General features: G+C 44.2%; 1 protein-coding gene across 3 annotated transcripts in view; it reads left to right on the top strand.

The window, feature by feature from the left end:
* The window catches only part of ELP4 (elongator acetyltransferase complex subunit 4), a 335,577-nt gene that overhangs the window by 93,806 nt on the left and 220,529 nt on the right, over positions 1-21,242 (top strand). For all 3 annotated transcript variants that reach the window (XM_030200666.1, XM_030200665.1, XM_030200667.1), the window contains exons 4-5: positions 1,499-1,624; positions 7,973-8,100. In XM_030200666.1, the coding sequence (XP_030056526.1) occupies positions 1,499-1,624; positions 7,973-8,100 (254 nt within the window). The remainder of the gene's footprint in view (positions 1-1,498; positions 1,625-7,972; positions 8,101-21,242) is intronic.

Genomic DNA, 21,242 nt, shown 5'->3' with positions numbered 1-21,242 from the left:
CCCTTCCAATCCATGCTCCTCTGTCACCTGGTCCCTCCATTTTTCCCACTCCAGCATTTCCCCTCTCTGCCTGAGGCCTGCTCTGCAATCCATATCCATCCATGCCCATCTGTCCCCTCCATTCATCCCTATCCAGCAATTCCCCTCTCCCTGACTCCTGCCCTTCCAATCCATGCCCATCCGTCACCTGGCCCCTCCATTTTTCCCACTCCAGCATTTCCCCTCTCTGCCTGAGGCCTGCTCTGCAATCCATATCCATCCATGCCCATTTGTCCCCTCCATTCATCCCTATGCAGCAATTCCCCTCTCCCTGAGTCCTGCCCTTCCAATCCATGCCCATCCATGCTCCTCTGTCACCTGGCCCCTCCATTTTTCCCTATCCAGCATTTCCCCTCTCTGCCTGAGGCCTGCTCTGCAATCCATATCCATCCATGCCCATCTGTCCCCTCCATTCATCCCTATCCAGCAATTCCCCTCTCCCTGAGTCCTGCCCTTCCAATCCATGCCCATCCATGCTCCTCTGTCACCTGGCCCCTCCATTTTTCCTTATCCAGCATTTCCCCTCTCTGCCTGAGGCCTGCTCTGCAATCCATATCCATCCATGCCCACCTGTCCCCTCCATTCATCCCTATCCAGCAATTCCCCTCTCCCTGAGTCCTGCCCTTCCAATCCATGCTCATCTGTCACCTGGCCCCTCCATTTTTCCCTATCCAGCAATTTCCCTCTCTCCCTGAGTCCTGTCCTCCCAATCCATGCCCATCCATGCTCCTCTGTCCCCTGCCCCCTCCATTCATCCATTTCCAGTAATTCCCCTCTCTCCCTGTGCCCTGTCCTCCTAATCCATACCCATCCATGCTCCTCTGTCCCCTGCCGCCTCCATTCATCCTTTTCCAGCAAGTCCCCTCTCGCCCTTCCATGACCCCCCCCCCCCCCCCCCTCGCATCCATGCTACTCTCTCTCCCATGTCCCAGCCTGGCCCGCCCTCTTCTCCCCCCCCCCTTCGCATCCATGCCCCCCCCTCCCCTTCGCATCCATGCATCCCTTTTTTTTTTTTTTTTATTCTTTTTAACTTTACCTCCGTGGCGGTTCGTGCAGCGAAGCGTCAGGGAAGGAGGCGGCGCTCCCGACGTCTAGCTTTCCTTTCGCTGTGTTCCGCCTTATTTTGAAGGCGGAACACAGCGAGCGGAACACAGCGAAGGGAAGGCTAGACGTCGGGAGCGCCGCCTCCTTCCCTGACGTTTCGCTTCCCGATTTGTTTGTTTTTTTCGCGAGGGCGGGGCAGAGACGGCTGGCTGGCTTGAAGGCTTCACACCACGAATCCACGAACCCTACAGCTTCAGTGACGTCAGATGGCTTCACAGAACGTTGTCCTCATTAGAACGTTCACGGTGCGTTTTATTATATTAGATTGTTTTCAAATGCATTGTATGTCTGTGCATGTATCACCTGTATCATGTTTTCTGGTGCTTGACATACTCCATTCACTCCTTGGTAACAGGAACTTCCAGCGCCGTTGCTTGATGATTTCCACAAAAATAATTTGGACAAAGAAGAAAAAACTACAGGGGACTTGCAAAAATCCATGAAAATAGCCTGGCGTTACCAGAATCTGCCAAAGTTAGAGGTAATTTTTAAATATTAAACATAGTACATAAGTAATGCCATATTGGGAAAAGACCAAGGGTCCATCGAGCCCAGCATCCTGTCCACGACAGCGGCCAATCCAGGCCAAGGGCACCTGGCAAGCTTCCCAAACGTACAAACATTCTATACATGTTATTCCTGGAATTGTGGATTTTTCCCAAGTCCATTTAGTAGCGGTTTATGGACTTGTCCTTTAGGAAACCGTCCAACCCCTTTTTAAACTCTGCTAAGCTAACCGCCTTCACCACTTTCTCAGATTCCTAATTCATTATTCCATATCTTCCTGAAATTTCACCCAACAGATTTGATAGAGATGAGCCATCTTATGTACCTGTTTAATAAAATGTACTAAGCAGCGCATAAATTACCATGTGTTTTTGTAGCACACAAGCGTAGTAACTGTTACACCCTGACCTGACAGCATGCTAACTGCGTCCCATGCTAAGGGGTGGCTAATGAGTGGAGAATGGATGTGGACTGCACAGTACAGATAGTGTCTGGTACTGTGTCACGCGCTGTCACTTGTGTAGTTAGGTCCCAGAAAACAGATAGGCAAATGGCCCGCTAGTACAAAAAGGATATGATGAAAATATTTAAAATATGAAGCAGATATGATGAAAATATTAAAAATCTTTATTCGAGAATCATAAATAAGAGTGTCTGACACGGCCATGTGTTGTTAGCCATGGGTGTGGCCTGGGAGCGGAGGTGGGAGTCCGGATTCTCGGATGATTGTCATGAAAAGTTGAAGGGTCCGGATTTTCAGACTTCTACTGTAAAACGTATGACAAGTATACTTGATCCTGATTTGTCGTTGCCATTTTCAGGGCACAGGCCATAGAAGTCTGCCTGGCACTGGCCTTGTTCTCCAACTACTGAAGTTGAATCTGTCCAGCCATGATTAGGGCACAGACCATAGAAGTCTGCCCAGCACTGGTTTCGCTTCCCAATCACTGATGTTGCATCTAATCACCGCTAAGCTTGTTTAGTTCCATGCCTTCTATACAGGATTCCTTTGTGTTTATCCCACACATTTTTGAATTCCGTTACTGTTTTCATCTTTACCACCTCCCGCAGGAGGTCATTCCCGGTATCTACCACACTCTGTGAAAAAGTACTGCCTCACATTATTCCTGAGTCGGCCCCCACGCAACCTCAATTCACCAGGGCAGGTGGTGGAGATTTTCAGTAGTATTAGTGCTGCCGAGAATCAGTGGCTGGCCGTGATGAGCAGCACTTACCTGGATAAGGGCCTCAGAATATGTTTTATTTGTATTTATTTCCACTGTTTGCTATACCACAAAATGTCCATCCATGGCAACTGTGTGGTTTACAACATGCTAATGCAGAGAGGTGGTAAAGGGGAAGAAGGACAGAAAAATTAGCAAGAGGGGAAAATGAAGGCCTCATGGAAGAGGAAGGCTTTATGGAAGAGGAAGGCTTTGAGGAGAGAATTAAACTGCCTAAGGGGAGGGTTCTTGGCACAGGTAGGGAGGGGAGGGAATTCCACAGTTTGGGGCTCAGGTATCTGAAGGTGGTTTCTTGGGAGATTGTGAGGTAAAGGATGGAAAGTGATGGAGCTACAGTATCGGCTCCATCATTTCTACATTTTGCACCCATGACTGCCTGGAAACTTTGATCTAGAAAGATGTACTTGGAATATGACAGAATGATCCTGCATGGCCTGACATGTTTGGTTTTCCACAAAATTGCACAAATGTGACTATGTGTTTATGTCGGAGACGATATGTACATTGACATGCCAAATCAAATAGCCTTCCAGGTGAACTTAATCACATCGGTCTTATTTTATTTATTTACTAGCCGTTGACCCCGTTAAAACGGGCTATTGGGTCGCCGCTGCCCCCTCCCCCCCGAGTTCGCCACTTCCGGTACCCCCCCCCCCCCCCCCCCGAGACGCCGGCCCGTAACGTCATTGAGGGCGGGACACAGGCAGGGAAGGAAGGCCAGCGGCAGCTCAGCTGATCTGCCTGCTCCGGAGATGCAAGTTGAATAGCGAAAAGACGGGCCGGGTGGAGGGGTGGCTGCGCGGCGACTCCGGGGGGGGGGTGTACCAGTGGCGGCGACCTCGGGGGGGGAGGGGGAGCGGTGGCGACCTCGGCGGTTCCCTCCCCTTCGCTCAGTTTCCCTCTCTTTCCCGCCCCCCCCCCACCCCCGTCATCACGTATTGACGCGGGGGAGGGACAGAGAGGGAAGTCTACTGCGCATTTGCGAGTGAGTACGGTCACTCGCAGTTTATATGTTTGATTTTACACAACTTATAGACCGCTCTATCCTATATTCTAGGCTGTTTACAAAATAACTTTCATAAAATTATAAAAATAGTCTCCATCACACTAAAACTAAAATAAATTCCAAGCGCTAATTAAAATAAACCATAGCCTAACATAATTCTATAGACCTTCAGAAAAGAATAATTTTTTAAAAAGCCTAGTTCAGTTTCTCTTAGATAAAGCCTGAAACTATCCTACCTAGAGACACATATTTGTATAATAGTGTTACTACACACAGATTGTACTGGACAAATCATAAACCTGCGTTACCCTGTCCCCTAAGAATTTATGATTTAGGTTAAGCAACCTTCTGAAGGTCACACAATAGCATTTTAGTTGGCATAGAGGCATATTTTCAAAGCACTTAACCTTCCAAAGTTCCATAGAAACTTATGGAACTTTGGAAGGCTAAGTGCTTTGAAAATATGCTTCATAGTGTCAGTGACAAAGAATTTCATAGTTCTTTCTGCAGACCACTGGGTGCCCTCCAGGCCTGCACATCAAATTGATGTTCTTAGGATCTCCATCAGCGAATCTGAACTTCAAATTGTTTCTATTCTTCATTGATCTTGTATCCACACAGTCTGAGAATGTGAAATTTTTGGCATGTGTCATAGAGCATTCTTGGCAATATGCCAACGCATGGAAATCAGCTTTTTCAATAGCAGGACCTCAAATTTGGAGCAGATTGCCAGGTTACTTGAGACTGTTTAGTAGTCGGGTTCAGTATGTTAAACTATTGAAGACTTATTTGAACACACATGGAATTGATATTATTTGCTGATCAGCTGGAATACTGTATTGTTTTGTCTATGTATTTGTTTTATTTTAATTGTGTATGTTGTAGGCGGGTTAGAAATTTTTTAATAAAGGGCTGTTTCCAAAAGATTTTACCCAGGTAACTGTAAAATTAGGGGATGAAAATTGGTTTCCCCTCTTTGGGGGCAGAGAAAGGGCAGACAGTGCTTGGGGATTTCAAAATGATGTGTGATAAGGACTTGTACCTGTTGCAAAACAAGGACAGAATGGTTGAGTGCTAAAATACCTGCATTCCTGGCTGCATTTTCAAATGGAAGTATCCAGGGCAGGATTAAGGCATAAGCAAACTAGGCACGTACCTGGGGCCCAAATGTTTAGGAAGAGTCCCCTTGTATGTGCAGATTTAGTGCTCCTAAGGCAGTTTTTGTGCTAGTTACCATAGGGAGTTTCCCTTTGAATAGATGGGTTTAAAATTTATCCTCTAAATACAGATAAAATAGCTAAGAAATTTGCAGAAAGCCAGATACTTTAAGTTTCCACTCCTTGAGAACCATCTGAGCAGTTTACGTACTACTAAAAATGTAGGATATATAGATAACATAAATAGAGCAGAGTAGAAAACAGAAACGATTCAGGAAATCCATTTAGCATATAGGAAAGGAATAGAGAAAAGGAAGAATATTGTGTAGTTCAGTGATAACCTTCGGTGCTAGTTTTTCAGTTTTTTGTGCCATCGATGCATAACTTCTACAATGTACATCGTAGAAAGGTAAATAAAAATTATTACAAATCATACAATAAAACGTTTGTCATATTATGTAGTTGTTTGAGCCTGTATTGAATGAATATGAAAGGTGATACGCAAACAGAAGTGTTCAACTATGCAGAGTTCCTTTTGCATACAGTAGGTAAAGTTTGAATCACTGATCTGGTTGGCAAGTTTAAAGTTTTTATCCTAGTAAAGGACCATGCATGACTGAAGGTTTCTGTCTGGATTGGGCCCAGAATGCATAAATTAAGTACTTACTTATCTGTTCAGTGTTTGCTCCACTTGAAAAAATTTATTGAGGCAAGATCCTGTTTACATATTCTTTGGCTAATTAATTTTAGCATTATTATGTTTAAGAAATAAAAGCTGATCTTACGTAGTTTAAATATCACACATTCTATGGTGTAGGTCTAATACTGCTTGCCTGAATGACAGATATATTTTTGAAGAATGGTTTGAGTTTGGTTTCCAGAGAGTCCTTATCTCTATATTAGTAGTTAAACTAATTGAAAAGATTAAATTTGCCCAGTTTGGAAGCCAAAAGTATAATTTGTTAAGGAGGTGCTTATTATATGCTTTGGGTGTTTTCTGTGACACAGCAGCTCCAAATCAATTCTCTGCCTTAGTTTATCTAAATTCTTAAATTTGTAGCTTGTTAATATTATAAGGCTCCTTTTACAAAGCTGCGCTACCAATTAGCAGTGTGCTGAATGCGAGGAACCCATGGGAATAGAATTGGCTTCTTTGCATTCTGCATGCCGCTAATCATTAGCGGTGCTTTGTAAAAGGAGCCCATAACGTGAATCATCAACAGTAGATGACTGTATAACAAACTTTCTGCTGTCTAGAGTCTAATTCAGAAAGGCCTTTTCACATTCAGTGTCTGGGAAAAGAGCTTAGTGAATCAGATTCTTACTGTATCACCTCATACGCAAACTAGTGCCTAGCAATTTTAGAATGAACATTCTTGAACCTGGTAGCCACTGATAAATGTATCAATTTACAATGACATTTCTTTTTTCATAATCATCCTGCTAAAATAGATGATTCATCTTGATCTGATTCAGGTAGGCTTTTGCAAGCTTCCCCACGGGGCCTGGGAATTTAGTACATTGAGGCCCATTCACAGAGCAAGCTTTTATTGCATGGTTCTTTATTACAGCCAAATCCTAGTCTCCACCCAGTTTGTAGGCACTGTGCACATTCTTTCAATGAAGAAAGGTTATCACCTACCTTAATCCATGCAGCAGTGTGGATTAAGGACATCAGTGTGCCCCAGGATTCTCAAAGAGGATCCAAAAACTCCTCCTTTCTTCTTCTCTGCTGTCTTTAATAAATTCGGGGGGCCTTAGGGAAGATTTGCATTTGAAATGGGCAACCTGGAGCTTCTCTCAATGAAGACATCAGATCAAAGTTCAGTTAGTCAAGGCCCTTCTGAAACACTAAGGGGGTTGAATGTACACAATAAAAAGATGAGCTCTGGCAGTAAAAACATTCTGATCTGTAATCCGGATAAAGGATAGATTATAGGCCAAAGAACAGGCGCACTTTAAATTGGTTTCAGATTCTTCAGACTAAATAGTTGCATAAGTTTTTTTCTTTTCATGTTTTACAGTATTTCTTGGTAGTACATTTTTTTTCTAAAGAATGTGTGAACTCAGATGAGGTTCCAGATTTAGTAAATCCTTTCCTATTATAGATTGTGATGCAGGAAAATGTAGCATTTTAATACGTGTTAGTTAAATTAAAGATTGTTAGGTTTACAGAAAACAAATCATTTATCTTTTCTGCTGTATTGTATCCCAAACTGTAGATTTCAACCAGTAGCATATACATTGACATTGGAATAATAATGTTTAAATTATGCAGTTTTTTATCTATCCCTGCTTTAGAAGAATGATGAAAATAATTTTTTATTATTATTGTAGGATTTGTATCATTTGATTTGAGAACTGACTCATAGACTATATAACTATACTGTTTATTTCCCAAACTGAAACATATGTGAGTGCAGTGCTAGCCGAACCATTAGGTAAGACCAGGCAGTTGCTTAGGGTAGCAGCTTCAAGAGGTTGCCAAAGAGCATCAGCTGTCAAAGCAAAATAATATTTCCTGGCAAGATCACACAGTTAGTGAATCATCAGTATGTGCTTTTACCTGCAGGGAGGTGGTATTGGGCTGATCATTAGACCTAAGGGTTAATTGGGGGGAGGGGGGAGGGTGGCACAAGGCTGAAGGTTTGGCCTTGCTCTGGCCCTGTATGAGTGAGAATTTGATGACAGTTCTAATGACCAAAATGTAAGCCAGGAGCCACTGCAGATTTTAGTTATGGCCTTGATATTTTTAAGTTTGTTAATGAAATTATTCTCATTGTTAACATTTATGAAGTTCGCTAATTTGGCGTGTTTGAAATTTTTCAAAAAAGATGTGCTTTTACCATTGAATGTATTATTAAGCTGAGCAGAGCAATCTGTAGGTTATTTATAATAAAAATGTATCTTGGCAGGTTACTCCAGCAGCTCGTTCAAGGTTTGGACATCATTATGACCTATCAAAAGCAATGTCTTCAGAGATGCTTCAGGCAGTCAGATGTCACACCTTTTTCCTTCCTACAGAGTGTGGCAGTGCTATTTGGTGAGTTCTCGCATGCATAAAACTAACTGCAGTATATTCTTTAAGATCCACCTAAACAAATGGTTTACTAATAAAAGCAACAATAAAAAAGTCATTAAAATTAATGCTATTTATACTTTGTGGAATGAATTTATCCAGAGTACCATAATAATATTTTTGTGTAACTATACTGTACTGTGTTCTTTTCTGTAAAGGTTCTTTCTCATTATTTGTCCCTTTTTGAAATGTATATATGCATATATGAAATATTTAAAAGAAATGTACTAAATCAGTTTCAGGAAGCACTGATACTTTGAATATTTGAAGAAGCCCCCTAATCTACTTAACTGCAGAATAGTAGATATAGGTAGCTGATGAAGAGGCATTCTCCCTGTTAGCCCTCTTCAACATTACATAAGTCTGCTCAAGGGGTGCTCAAGCAATTCAGTGTCTTTATTCTTTTGTGCAGTAAGTTTAGTCAAAATGATGACTTCTTTTCCTTCCTCCTCAGCTTCCAGAACCATCTCATTCGGTAAGAAATCAAGTAGCCATGAGAGAAACCATATCTGGTGATCCTTGGCAAGGCAGGTCTAGCAGTACAGGATTCACCGAGAGGCCAGTGGAGAAAGAACAAAAGAGTAGCCATACTGGGTCAGACCAATGGTCCATCTAGCCCAGTGTCATGTTTTCCAAACAGTGGTTAAGCCCAGGTCACAAGTACCTGGCAGAAACCCAAATCGTGGCAACATTCCATGCTACAAATCCCAAGGCAAGCAGTTGCTTCCCCATATCTGTCTCAATAGCAGACTATGGACTTTTCCTCCAGGAATTTGTCCAAATCTTTTTTAATCCTAGATACGCTAACCACTGTTACCACATCCTCCGGCAAAGAGTTCCAGAGCTTAAGTATTCGTTGAGTGAAAAAATATTTCCTCCTATTTGTTTTTAAAGTATTTCCGTATAACTTCTTCGAGTGTACAAAATAATGAGTGGGGTAGAGCAGACAGATGTGAAGCATTTGTTTACACTTTCTAACAATAATAGAATCAGGGGACACAAGATGAAATTAGAATGTGGTAGGTTTAAAACAAATTGGAGAAAGTTTTTCTTTACTCAGCGCATGGTTAGACTCTGGAACTCATTGCCGGAGAAGGTAGTGATGGCAGCTGGCCTTGCTGAGTTTAAAGGGGGTCTGGACAGATTCCTGAAGGAAAAGTCCAGTGATCGTTATTAAATTTTGGGGTTTTGCCTGGTTCTTGGGGCCTGAATTGGCCGCTGTCGGAAACGGAGTGCTGGGCTTGATGGACCTTTGGTCTTTTCCCAGCATAGCAGTGCTTATGTACTTATGTACTTATGTCCCCTAGTCTCTGTACTTTTGGAACGAGTAAAAAATCGATTTACGTCTTCTCGTTCTACACCACTCAGGATTTTGTAGATCTCAATCATATCTCCCCTCATCCGTCTCTTTTCAAGGTGAAGAACCCTAACCTCTTTAGCCTTTCTTCATACAAGAGGAGTTCCATCCCCTTTATCATTTTGGTCTCTTTTCTTTGAACCTTTTCTAATTCCACTATATCTTTTTTGAGATACAGCAACCAGAACTGAACACAATACTCAAGCTGCGGTCGCACGATGGAGCGATATAAAAGCATTATAGTATTTTCGGTCTTATTCACCATCTCTTTCCTAATATTTCCTAACATCCTGTCTGCTTTTTTGGCCGCCGCCACCACACACTGAGCAGAAAACTTCAGCATATTATCTACAACAACACCTAGATCATTTTCTTGAGCGCTGACCGCCCCCCCCCCCCCCCCCCCCCCCAGGGTGGACCCTAGCATCAGGTAACTAAGATTCGGATTATTCTTTCCAATGTGCATCACCTTGCATTTGTCTTCATTAAATTTCATGTGCCATTTGGATGCCCAGTCTTCCAATTTCCTAAGGTCTTCTTGCAATATTTCGCAGTCCGCACGTGTTTTAACAACCTTGAATAGTTTTGTATCATCTGCAAATTTAATCACCTCACTCGTTCTGATTTCAATATCATTTATAAATATGTTAAATAGCATAGGGCAGAAAGTGGGTAGAAGGTGAAGCAGCTCCTGTGGTTTAGTGAAGGTTTGGCACGTGCTGCTAATTTTGTAACTCCATATCCCCAGACCCTTTAAGTTCTTTTCTGTCAAGCTGTGTTAGTATAACTGAGCTGTGAAAATGCAGAGCAAAAATACTGTGGGTCTTGATTTTTATCTGACGGGGTTCTAAGAAACATAATAAAAAGTATGGTGGAGAGCCACACAATAAAGCCACGCAGGCCTGGCTGAAAAGGACTGTGATGCCCTGAGCCAACTTTTTCATTGGCACCCCCACCCCACACCTGCAATTTGATATCTTTGCCTCCCCCCCCTCCTACCTGTGATCCAGTATCTCCTCCTCCTCCCTCCTGCTGGATCAGATGAAGCACTGGCTCAGTATGCTGGTTATAAAGAGTGTCAAAATCCCATTCCGGCATATATCCCTCTAGGAGTTTGAAGGTAGAATGAACTGGGATTTTGGCGCCCTGGGCCAGTTCCTCACCTGGTCCATAGGTTGAGCCAGCCCTGCAACCACATGCCAATTGCTGAGTGTGCAACTTCAACCATGAGAATAAAGGGAAAATATTCTGTAGCAATGCAGTAAACAAATGAGACGTAAATTTGACGTACGCAGAAATTGTGCACTTACCAGAGGGAGCCTGCAGGACATGTACACACAAAGGTTCTGCAGTAAGAGCACCTTACTGTGAGCGTGTCCAGAGAAAACCAAAGTGCCAGAGCAGAGTTGCGCATATTCTGCACATAAAATGTTTTTGAGGCTGATATGTACAGAACCACATTCTGGGTTGCTACTTTCATTTGCTGTTAGCTTCCCGTTCTGCCTTTTAAAGTTGCTATGGTCACAGAAAAAAAAAACCAAAAACCCAGCAGTGAATCCCCAAAACTGGCATTAAATCCTCTCAGCTAACTCTTCTGTGTAGTAACTACGCACTTGCCTTGCAGTAGGCCCCCGAGCACCAAAACAGAACTAGAAAGTCTGCTAACTTCATTCATCTTTCTGTGAAAGCAGCCTAGAACTGTAGAGAGATACAAATCAATAGAATCCTTGTGAACTGGATAAAGCAGCCTCTGAGAGCAGGTGAAGTGTACAGCTTGTGGTAGTGCACAGGGCAGGAGGTGGGGAGAGGGTGAAGCAGCTTCAGTGAAGGGTCTGCACGTGCTGCTAATTACATAATTCCATATCCCCAAGCCCTTTAAGTTCTTTCCTGTCAAGCTGAGTTAGTAAAACTGAGCAGTGGAAATGAAGAGCAGAAATGCTATGAATCTTGATTTTTATCTGATGGGGTTCTAAGAAAAATAATGAAAAGTATGTTGGAGAGCCAGAAGAGACAGAAATGGGAATGGAACAATAACTACAGTTATGCTAACAGTCTCTGCCTTAATGTCTATATTTTTTCTCCAGCAGCTTATAGCTGATTATACATTATTTAAAAAAACAAAAACCTGTCACTTACATTATTTCAGTATCAGGTTTCAATAACTTGCTTGTCACTAATACACATTTAAATCTTTTATTCTTGTGCATTTAGAAATACTAAACAGAATGAAATGTGTCCTTCAGTGAAAGAAGATTTTTTTTTTAGCAGTTTGCCTTGAATATTTTCTCACAGATGAAAAATAGCATCTTTATTGCTAAGTGCCCTTTTACCAGTGCAAACAAACAGGAGAATACTGTATGTTTGCTGATGGCTGAGGTACTAATACATGTTCAAAGGTCACATTGCTTTTGTCCAGCAGTACTGACAATTTCTAGCTTGACTGTAAATAAAGCAATCTGTACACCATTAGGAGATGAGAGAGAGGTTTTATTTCTATAGTCAACAAAAAGTCTGTTAACCGTACTAAGACAGAAACATCTCCTGCATAGTGCTGAGTACTAGCTATCCTGTTTTAGTATCATTAAATGTCAATTTTCTGGATAATGTATGTAATACACAAAGATGTTCATAGTAAATGTTCAAAAAATTACTTTATAGGTAAGCAGTACTATAAAACACTCCTTGGTCTCTTCCTGAGTAAATCTCCCAGTATTTAAAGAGGATGCAGTGCAGATTGTACCTTTTCTGAATAAATTATGCTTTTAGTAGTTCATTAAACTCCAGCCACACTTGTATGTATGTGCTTTTGTACCCTGGGAGGGTACTTACACAGCTGTTAAATACATTAATGTTATTCCGCTGAACCAGATTTAGAACCCGAGGTGGACATCACCAGAGACCTGGGTTTAGGTCTTCTGTTGCTGCTGGTACTGATAAAGTAATGTGTATGTTGATGCTAGTGGGGCTTACGAGCTAGGTCTGTTGGTACTAATAGACTTCTTATGTCATGTCCATTTGTGAAACTGATATTTCAGCATTTCAGACCTGTTGTCAGGGCAGTGCAAATTTGACTGTCAGTGCCTCAAAAGAAGAGCTGGCTCTGCCTAGCAGAATAGATACGTCAGTTGTTTTTATCTGCAACAAACACCACCTGTAAATAGTGTAAATAACATCAAAAGAACTATGTTCCTATCAGAAACAGGACCATTCCAAAGAAAACAAATATGTATAAAAATGAATGGTGTATGGGAACCTCAGATACAGAGTCTTTTGGACTATACAAAAAACCTTTATTGGGCTTTTTTGAGGCAGCGGTACATGTTCTATACTCGGATTCCAAAGCTATAGTGTATGTTAACGGGATTTACTCACAACCGTTCCTCATCTATCAAGGTACACGCCAGGAGTGCCCATTGTCACCTTTACTAATTGTCTTGGCCCTGGATCCCTTTATTTAAGACATTCAGGCAAAACCAGATATAAGTGAATTCAGAATTCAAAATTGCTGCATTTACGGACAATCTGTTTGTGCACATTACTACTTCCCAAACATCACTTAGTGCGTTGATGGAACTTCACTGAATAAGGGGGCTTTTCAGGATTTAAGATAAACTATTCAATATCCCTTGCCCTGAGCTCTTTGGATGAAGTACGGCAGAAGTGGAATGGACAATTTCCCTTACAATGGGCGAATCTCTCATTCCAGTATTTGGGGATCCAATTAGCGATGCAGACACCAGACTTATATCAGCTTACCATCTCTCATTTGATTATTTCCACTTCTGAAACACTTTCAAGTTGGCAACAACTCCCTCTTGGTCTGCATGGTAGGATTCATTTGTTTAAGATGGTTGAATTCCCAAGATGGCTATATGTATTATAAATGCTGCCCTTAAATTGCTGAAAAAAGATTTATGTGCCTTATATCAACTGTTTTCTAAATTCTTTTGGGAGGCGAAAAATCCTAACACTATTCTAAAAATGTTATTCGGTAATTGGCAAAGGTAGAGGGAATGGGATTACCGGTACCATGGTCAAAATAGCCCCAACAAAAAAGCTCCCGACATAACAGCCACTGTCAAAACAGCCTGCCCACAATATAGCCCTTGACAAATTAGCCCCCCCCCCCCCCCCCGACAAAAGGACCCAATCAGGCTGTCTAGAATATGGCACTGCATTTTTTTCCCTAATAATCTTACCTTGTCAAACAGGATAAGGTTGGTAAGACTATGAAAATGATGACAATATTGGTTTTTTTTAATTAGCATGTTGGTGGAAGAATAGTTTCCTTGCACAGCAGAACAGATCATGAATACCAGTTGGTAGCTGTAGAATTTTGTTTATTTATATATGCTTTATGTAATGCAATGCTGGTAGGAGCCTTTATCAGTGAAGATTTCACTTGTAGTTTATCATCTATTTTTGTGATGTGTTATTTTTTTCCAGGGGGCTATTTTGTCAAGGGCTATTTTGTTAGGGGCTGATTTGTCAAGGGCTATTTTGTTACAAGGCTGTTTTGTTGGAGCTATTTTGTCAGGGCTATTATGTCGGTGTGCCAGGATTACCTGATTTATGCAAATACAGCCAGGGATGTTTGTGTTGCCATATGGAGAGAGAGAGAGGATTACACCTCAGAAAGTCTATTTTGACTCTTGGCACTTCAGCTTTATTTTCCAAGCGCCTTTGAAGCTGCTTCCTCCATATCTTGACAGACAACTGAAATTCAGGATATTTTGAGTAGGGGTAGTCAGGCCATTCTTACACATTTTGACATCTTAGCGGCCTTTGATGCCATAGACCACCTGCTTACGCTTTATAGGCTAAGTGATTTGGGTATTTGTGGTAAGGTATTTAATTGATTTGATGAATTTTTTAGGAAAAGATCGTATAAGGTCCAGAAGAATGGAGCTATCTAGCCATCTTGGCTGCCGGGCTATGGTGTACCACAGGAGTCACATTTTTCTCCCTTGTTATTTAATGTTTATATGAAGCCATTGGGTGAGATCTTGATTTACCTTGGTATTTTAATTATGTCCTATGCTGATGATTTATTCCTTCTTTGTCAATGTTGGACACTTTTTTGAGAATACTAGGAGCATGTTAATTAGGAATATTGTTTTGGTAGATTTATGGGCGACAAAAATTTTTAAAACACAGTAGGCAGAAAACTAATGTATGGTTTGGTGATTTTGATTCCTTACCTCAGAAAGTTTTACAGCTTACCACCTGAGAAACTTTAAAAATTGCAAATAAATCTAAAGTCATGGGTATAATCTTTGATTTGAAAATGACAATGGACGATCAGATCAATGCTGATGTTAAGAAATTTAATTTTCGACTCCAACAACTTAGAACTAGTCACTCAGCTCTCAGTAAGTTTCAGAAGTATAGTCCAGGCAGTATTTTTACCTTACCTGGATTAATGTAACTCTTTATATGGAGGAATTACTGTGAAGCTATTGAAAAGATTGTAATTGCTCCAAAACACAGACGCAAGGCTCATTTTTAAGTTGGGTAAATTTAAGAGAGAATTTCCCCTTTTCAAAAAACTACATTGGCTTCAAGTTTCCTCTCAAATAAAATTTAAAATTACCTGTATGGTGTTTAAATCACTTGCAAGCCAAAATCCGGTATGCTTAGCAAAATACTTTCTCTTGTTAAGTATTGGTAGGGCTTCTCGTGTAACTCAGTCTTATACCCTAGTATTTCCAAGTGGTAAAGGGGTGAAATTGAAAGATATTTATATTCCTCTTTTAAAAATGGAAAGGTTTGAAGACTCATTTGTTTTCTGACATGAATCTTGATTGACATATGATCTGATTTCTGGAGTTTTATTGATACTGTATAATTCCATCTGTTTGGGATGTCTCTTGTCGTTATAATCCGCGCTGAATCCATACGGAGATATTGCGGAATATAAGTCATGCATAGTATAGTATAGTATCTTGTTACAACCCTTGCGAGCATTATGGGAAGATTTAACTAGCTACTGGGACATAAACCAGCTTATTTTCGAAAGAGAAGGTCGGCCATCTTCCAACACAAATCGGGAGATGGCCGGCAATCTCTCAAGGCCGGCGAAATTGGCATAATCAAAAGCCGATTTTGGCCGGCCTCAACTGCAGTCCGTCGCGGAGCTGGCCAAACTTCAAGGCGGCATGTCGGAAGGGTAGCAAAGGCGGGACAGGGGCGTGCCGGGGTTCTTAAGAGATGGGCGTCCTCGGCCAATAATGGAAAAAAGAAGGGTGTCCCTGGCGAGAATTTGGTCCACTTTATTTGGTCCCTCTTTTTCAGGTCCAAGTCCCAAAAAAGTGCCCGAACTGACCAGATGGCCACCGCAGGGAATCGGGATGACCTCTCCTGACTTCCTCCAGTGATCACTAACCCCCTCCCACCCTCAAAAAAACAACTTTAAAAACTTTTTTTTGCCAGCCTCAAATGTCATACCCAGCTCCCTGACAGCAGTATGCAGGTCCCTGGAGCAGTTTTTAGTGGGTGCAGTGCACTTCAGGAAGGTGGACCCAGGCCCATCCCCCCTACTTGTTATACTTGTGGTGGTAAATGGGAGCCCTCCAAACCCCCCCCCCCAAAACCCACTGTACCCACATCTAGGTGCCCCCCTTCACCCATAAGGGCTATGATAATGGTGTAGAGTTGTGGGGAGTGGGTTTTGGAGGGGATTTGGGGGGCTCAGCACCCAAGGTAAGGGAGCTGTGCACCTGGGAGCTATTTTAATTTTTTTTTTTTAGTTTTTAGAAGTGCCCCCTAGATTGCCCGGTTGGTGTCCTGGCATGTCAGGGGGACCACTGCACTACAAATGCTGGCTCCTCTCATGACCAAATGCCTTGGATTTGGCCAGGTTTGAGATGGCCGGCCTCGGTTTCCATTATCAGCGAAAACCGAGGCTGGCATCTCTGACATTTGGCCGGCCTCAACCGTATTCTGAAAATGAAAGATGGATGCCCATCTCGTTTGAAAATACGGTTGGCCCTGCCCCTTCACATCCGCCGTTCTTGGAGATGGGCGTCCTCGGTCGAAAATGCCCCTCAAAGTCTAAAACATCAAATAACTTACCTCTTAGAGGGAATGCAGCAGTTCTTCCAGGGGTTGAAAATGGGACTTTTAGAAATTGGGAACATAAGGGCATCTTGCATTTGGAAAATGTATTGCATCCAAGACGGTGCATTAATTCTTTTGCAGAGGTTAGGAACGGGCACTATGGTTCAGTTGGCTGATGTTTTTGCTTATCGTCAACTGCAACGTTATCTTTCTACCTTGAACAAAACCACTTTATCTGCTAAACATAGTTCCAGACTTGCCTCACTTTTGAAATTGATTAGCAAGGATATACTTTTAGTAGTATCTGAACTTCACAAGGCTCTCTTTCTCACTTCTGAAATGTATGAGAGATTTGATAGCAAAGTGGTGTACAGATTTAAATAGAACTCCTGTTTCTTTGGACTTTCTCAAGTTAATTTCCAGAACACCAGGTTTAATAGTCGATGCTAAATTGCGGGCATGCCTATATCACTCAAGTTGAAATTTTAAAAATGGGTGTGATTGATTCACCTGTTTGTCAGAAATGTGCTCAAGCTTCCAACTTCTTTTTTCACGCTTTCTGGGAATGCCTAAATGTTCGTTCTTTTTGGAGATCGATTGTTCGATACCTGGAATGATTACTTGGCACATCAATTCCGTTCTCAGCAACTGACTTCCTCCTGGATAAACATGAGGTTTTTATGTTGCAGTACAGGGGAGGCCATTTACTTATAGGTAAGGTGGGCTTAATTAGCAAGAAGTCTGTCCTCAAAGTATTGACTATCACAGATCCACCCTCATACTGGGGTTGGCGTAGTATGCTACACCACATTATGTTAATGGAGAAAAAAAAAGGCTTCTTTGTCCTTTAAACACTAAAAGCGATTTTTGCTAGTCTGGAACCCTTATATAAATTTTCAGGTATATCTGTTGATAAGACGAAAGAGGAAACTATAGGATAGCCAGTAGATGAGGGGCTTTAGCTTTATGGAGTCAGAGGCTATAAGATACGAAGCCTTTCATGCAATTTTGGTTCAGTTAAGACATTTGGCCTCTAAGCTTAATACTCTGTCTTTTATTCTTATGGCATATATAAGAGTAGCAAATCACTTGGACTGGATGGTATACATCCCAGAGTACAATACAATACAATTTAATATTTCTAACCCATGATTAGCTCTGAAGTTTTACAAAAAGAGAGGCAAGGCATACCTAGTGAAGTACACATTATTAGAAGAAAGATGACAACCTAAAAAGTCATTAACAACATTCTAGTTCTAGAAAAAGATTCCTATAACAGGTATACATTATATAAACCTACCAAATGGAAAAATCGTTAGCATTTCTCTGTCATTCACAATTGTAACAATGAAAAGGATGTTCTATAACAGATATTTATTGAATAAACTTGCTAAATAAAAAAGTTTTTAACGTTTTTCTAAAACGATTATGGCTCTGCTTAGATCTTAAAATCAAAGGTAATGAGTTCCACCAGAAGTCAGTTTGATAGGAAAAACAAGATGTAAAAATTCTTTTGTATCTAACCTTCTCCGAGGACAAGCAGGCTGCTTGTTCTCACTGATGGGTGACGTCCATCGCAGCCCCTCCAATCGGAATCTTCACTAGCAAAGTCCTTTGCTAGCCCTCGCGCGCCCGCGCGCACCGCGCATGCGCGGCCGTCTTCCCGCCCGAAACCGGCTCGAGCCGGCCAGTCTTCTTTTGTCCGCACTCGGTACGGTCGTATTTTTCGCCGTGTCGAGCCCCGGAGAGTCGACCTCGCGCGTCCATATTGTTGAACGTGTTTTTTTCTTCGGAAAAGCTTTTCTTGTACTCGGGAAGTGCTCCGGAACCCCTCCACCGGGTTTCGTTTCAATCCTCCCCGTATTTCCAGTTTTTGGCCCCGATAAGTTTTCTTTCGTTGTCGGGGTAGGCCTCTTTTCGGCCTCGGTCGAGATTTTCTCCCTCTAAAGTTTTTGGTGCTCTTTTTCCGTCATTTCGGACTTTGATTTCGCCGGCGTGATTTTTCCGCCCATGACATCGAAGCCTTCCAGCGGCTTCAAGAAGTGCACCCAGTGCGCCCGGGTTATCTCGCTCACTGATCGACACTCGTCGTGTCTTCAGTGTCTGGGGGCCGAGCACCGCCCTCAGAACTGCAGTCTGTGTTCCCTGCTTCAAAGGCGGACTCAGGTAGCGAGACTAGCCCAGTGGAACGTTTTGTTCTCGGGCTCTTCGTCGGCATCGGCACCGGGATCTTCGAGTGCATCGACGTCGTCAGCGTCCAGACCATCTTCCTCGGCCGCCCTTGCATCGAGTGCATCGAGGCATCGGGCCTCTGCATCGGCGCCGAGACATCGGATAGCTGCATCGACGTCGGTGGTACCGGGACCTCGTCTGCTGATGTCGTCGGACGGTGGTGCATCGTCAGGAGTGCAGGTGAGGGCTGTCCATTCCCCTGCTGGTGGCGGTGAGCCTTCGGGTAGGTCTCCTCCCACCCTGAGGGCTCCTGCGGTACAGCCCCCCCGAGACCGACCTTCTTCGGCCTCGGCCCCGAGGAAGCGACGGATGGATTCTACGTCCTCCTCGTTGGTGCCGGGGAGCTCCGGTGACATGCTTCGGAAGAAGTCGAAGAAGCATCGACACCGGTCTCCTCCCCGCGTCGGCACCGAGAGCTCTGGGTCGCCGAGGGATTCGGCACCCAGCAGGCATCGGCACCGAGAGGACCGCTCACCCTCTGTCCAAGAGGTGTCGATGCGCTCCACTCTGGACAGCCCGGAACAGCCTCCTCGCCCGGAACAGGTCCTGACGTCGACGCCTGCATCGACCTCACAGCCTTTCTCTGCAGCCGCTCTAAACGAGAGCCTCCGGGCCGTTCTCCCAGAGATTCTGGGAGAGCTGTTGCGCCCTACCCCTCCGGTACCGGCGGTGCTTGCGCCTCCGGTACCGTCGAGCGTGGCGCCGGCTGGCCCATCGCCCAGGTTGAGGTCCCCGACGTCGGTACCGCGTGCGGTGCCGGCAGCGGCCACCTCCCAGGAAGGCTCCCCGACTACGTCGGCGGAGGGAGCTTCGCCGATGCGGGCGAGGGAGTCTACCTCTCGACGCCCCCATCGTGGACGTGGCTCCACTGAGTCGAGCAGGGCGAGGTTGCAGACACAGGTTCGTGAACTTGTGTCTGACACCGAGGGTGAGGCCTCGTGGGAGGAAGAGGAAGATCCTAGATATTTCTCTGACGAGGAGTCTGAGGGTCTTCCTTCTGATCCCACTCCCTCTCCTGAAAGACAGCTTTCTCCTCCCGAGAGTCTGTCTTTTGCTTCCTTTGTCCGGGAGATGTCTACGGCCATCCCCTTCCCGGTGGTTGTGGAGGACGAGCCCAGGGCTGAAATGTTTGAGCTCCTGGACTATCCTTCTCCACCTAAGGAAGCGTCCACCGTTCCCTTGCACCATGTCCTAAAAAAGACATTGCTTGCGAACTGGACGAAACCCTTAACTAATCCCCACATTCCCAAAAAGATCGAGTCCCAGTACCGGATCCATGGGGACCCAGAGCTGATGCGCACTCAGTTGCCTCACGACTCTGGAGTTGTGGATTTGGCCCTGAAGAAGGCTAAGAGTTCTAGGGAACATGCTTCGGCGCCCCCGGGCAAGGACGCTAGAACCTTAGACTCCTTTGGGAGGAAGGCCTACCATTCCTCTATGCTCGTGTCCAAGATCCAGTCTTACCAGCTCTACACGAGCATTCACATGCGGAACAATGTGCGGCAGTTGGCGGGCTTGGTTGATGCTCTTCCCCCTGAGCAAGCCAAGCCTTTTCAGGAGGTGGTCAGGCAGCTGAAGGCGTGCAGAAAATTCCTGGCCAGAGGAGTTTATGACACTTTTGATGTTGCGTCCAGGGCCGCTGCTCAAGGTGTGGTGATGCGCAGGCTCTCATGGCTGCGTGCCGCCGACCTGGAGAATAGAATCCAGCAGCGGATTGCGGACTCGCCTTGCCGTGCGGACAACATTTTTGGCGAAAAAGTCGAACAGGTGGTAGAGTCTCTCCACCAGCGGGACACCGCATTCGACAAATTCGCCCGCCGGCAGCCTTCAGCTTCTACCTCTACAGGTAGACGATTTTTCGGGGGAAGGAAGACTGTTCCCTACTCTTCTGGCAAGCGTAGGTACAATCCTCCTTCCCGACAGCCTGCGGCCCAGGCTAAGCCCCAGCGCGCTCGCTCTCGTCAGCAGCGTGCGACTCAGCAAGGCCCCGCGGCTCCCCAGCAAAAGCAAGGGGCGAGCTTTTGACTGGCTCCAGCAGAGCATAGCCGACATCCAAGTGTCCGTGCCGGGCGACCTGCCAGTCGGAGGGAGGTTGAAAGCTTTTCACCGAAGGTGGCCTCTCATAACCTCCGATCAGTGGTTCTGCAAATAGTCCGGCAGGGGTACACCCTCAATTTGGCCTCAAAACCTCCAAATTGTCCACCGGGAGCTCAGTCTTACAGCTTCCAGCACAAGAGGGTACTTGCAGAGGAACTCTCCGCCCTTCTCAGCGCCAATGCGGTCGAGCCCGTGCCATCCGGGCAAGAAGGGCTGGGATTCTATTCCAGGTACTTCCTTGTGGAAAAGAAAACAGGGGGGATGCGTCCCATCCTAGACCTAAGGGCCCTGAACAAATATCTCGTAAAAGAAAAGTTCAGGATGCTTTCCCTGGGCACCCTTCTCCCCATGATTCAGCAAA

This window comes from Microcaecilia unicolor, chromosome 4 (genome assembly GCF_901765095.1).
Source record: "Microcaecilia unicolor chromosome 4, aMicUni1.1, whole genome shotgun sequence".
Classification (NCBI taxonomy): domain Eukaryota; kingdom Metazoa; phylum Chordata; class Amphibia; order Gymnophiona; family Siphonopidae; genus Microcaecilia; species Microcaecilia unicolor.
This window is presented reverse-complemented; position numbering and strand designations above follow the sequence as displayed.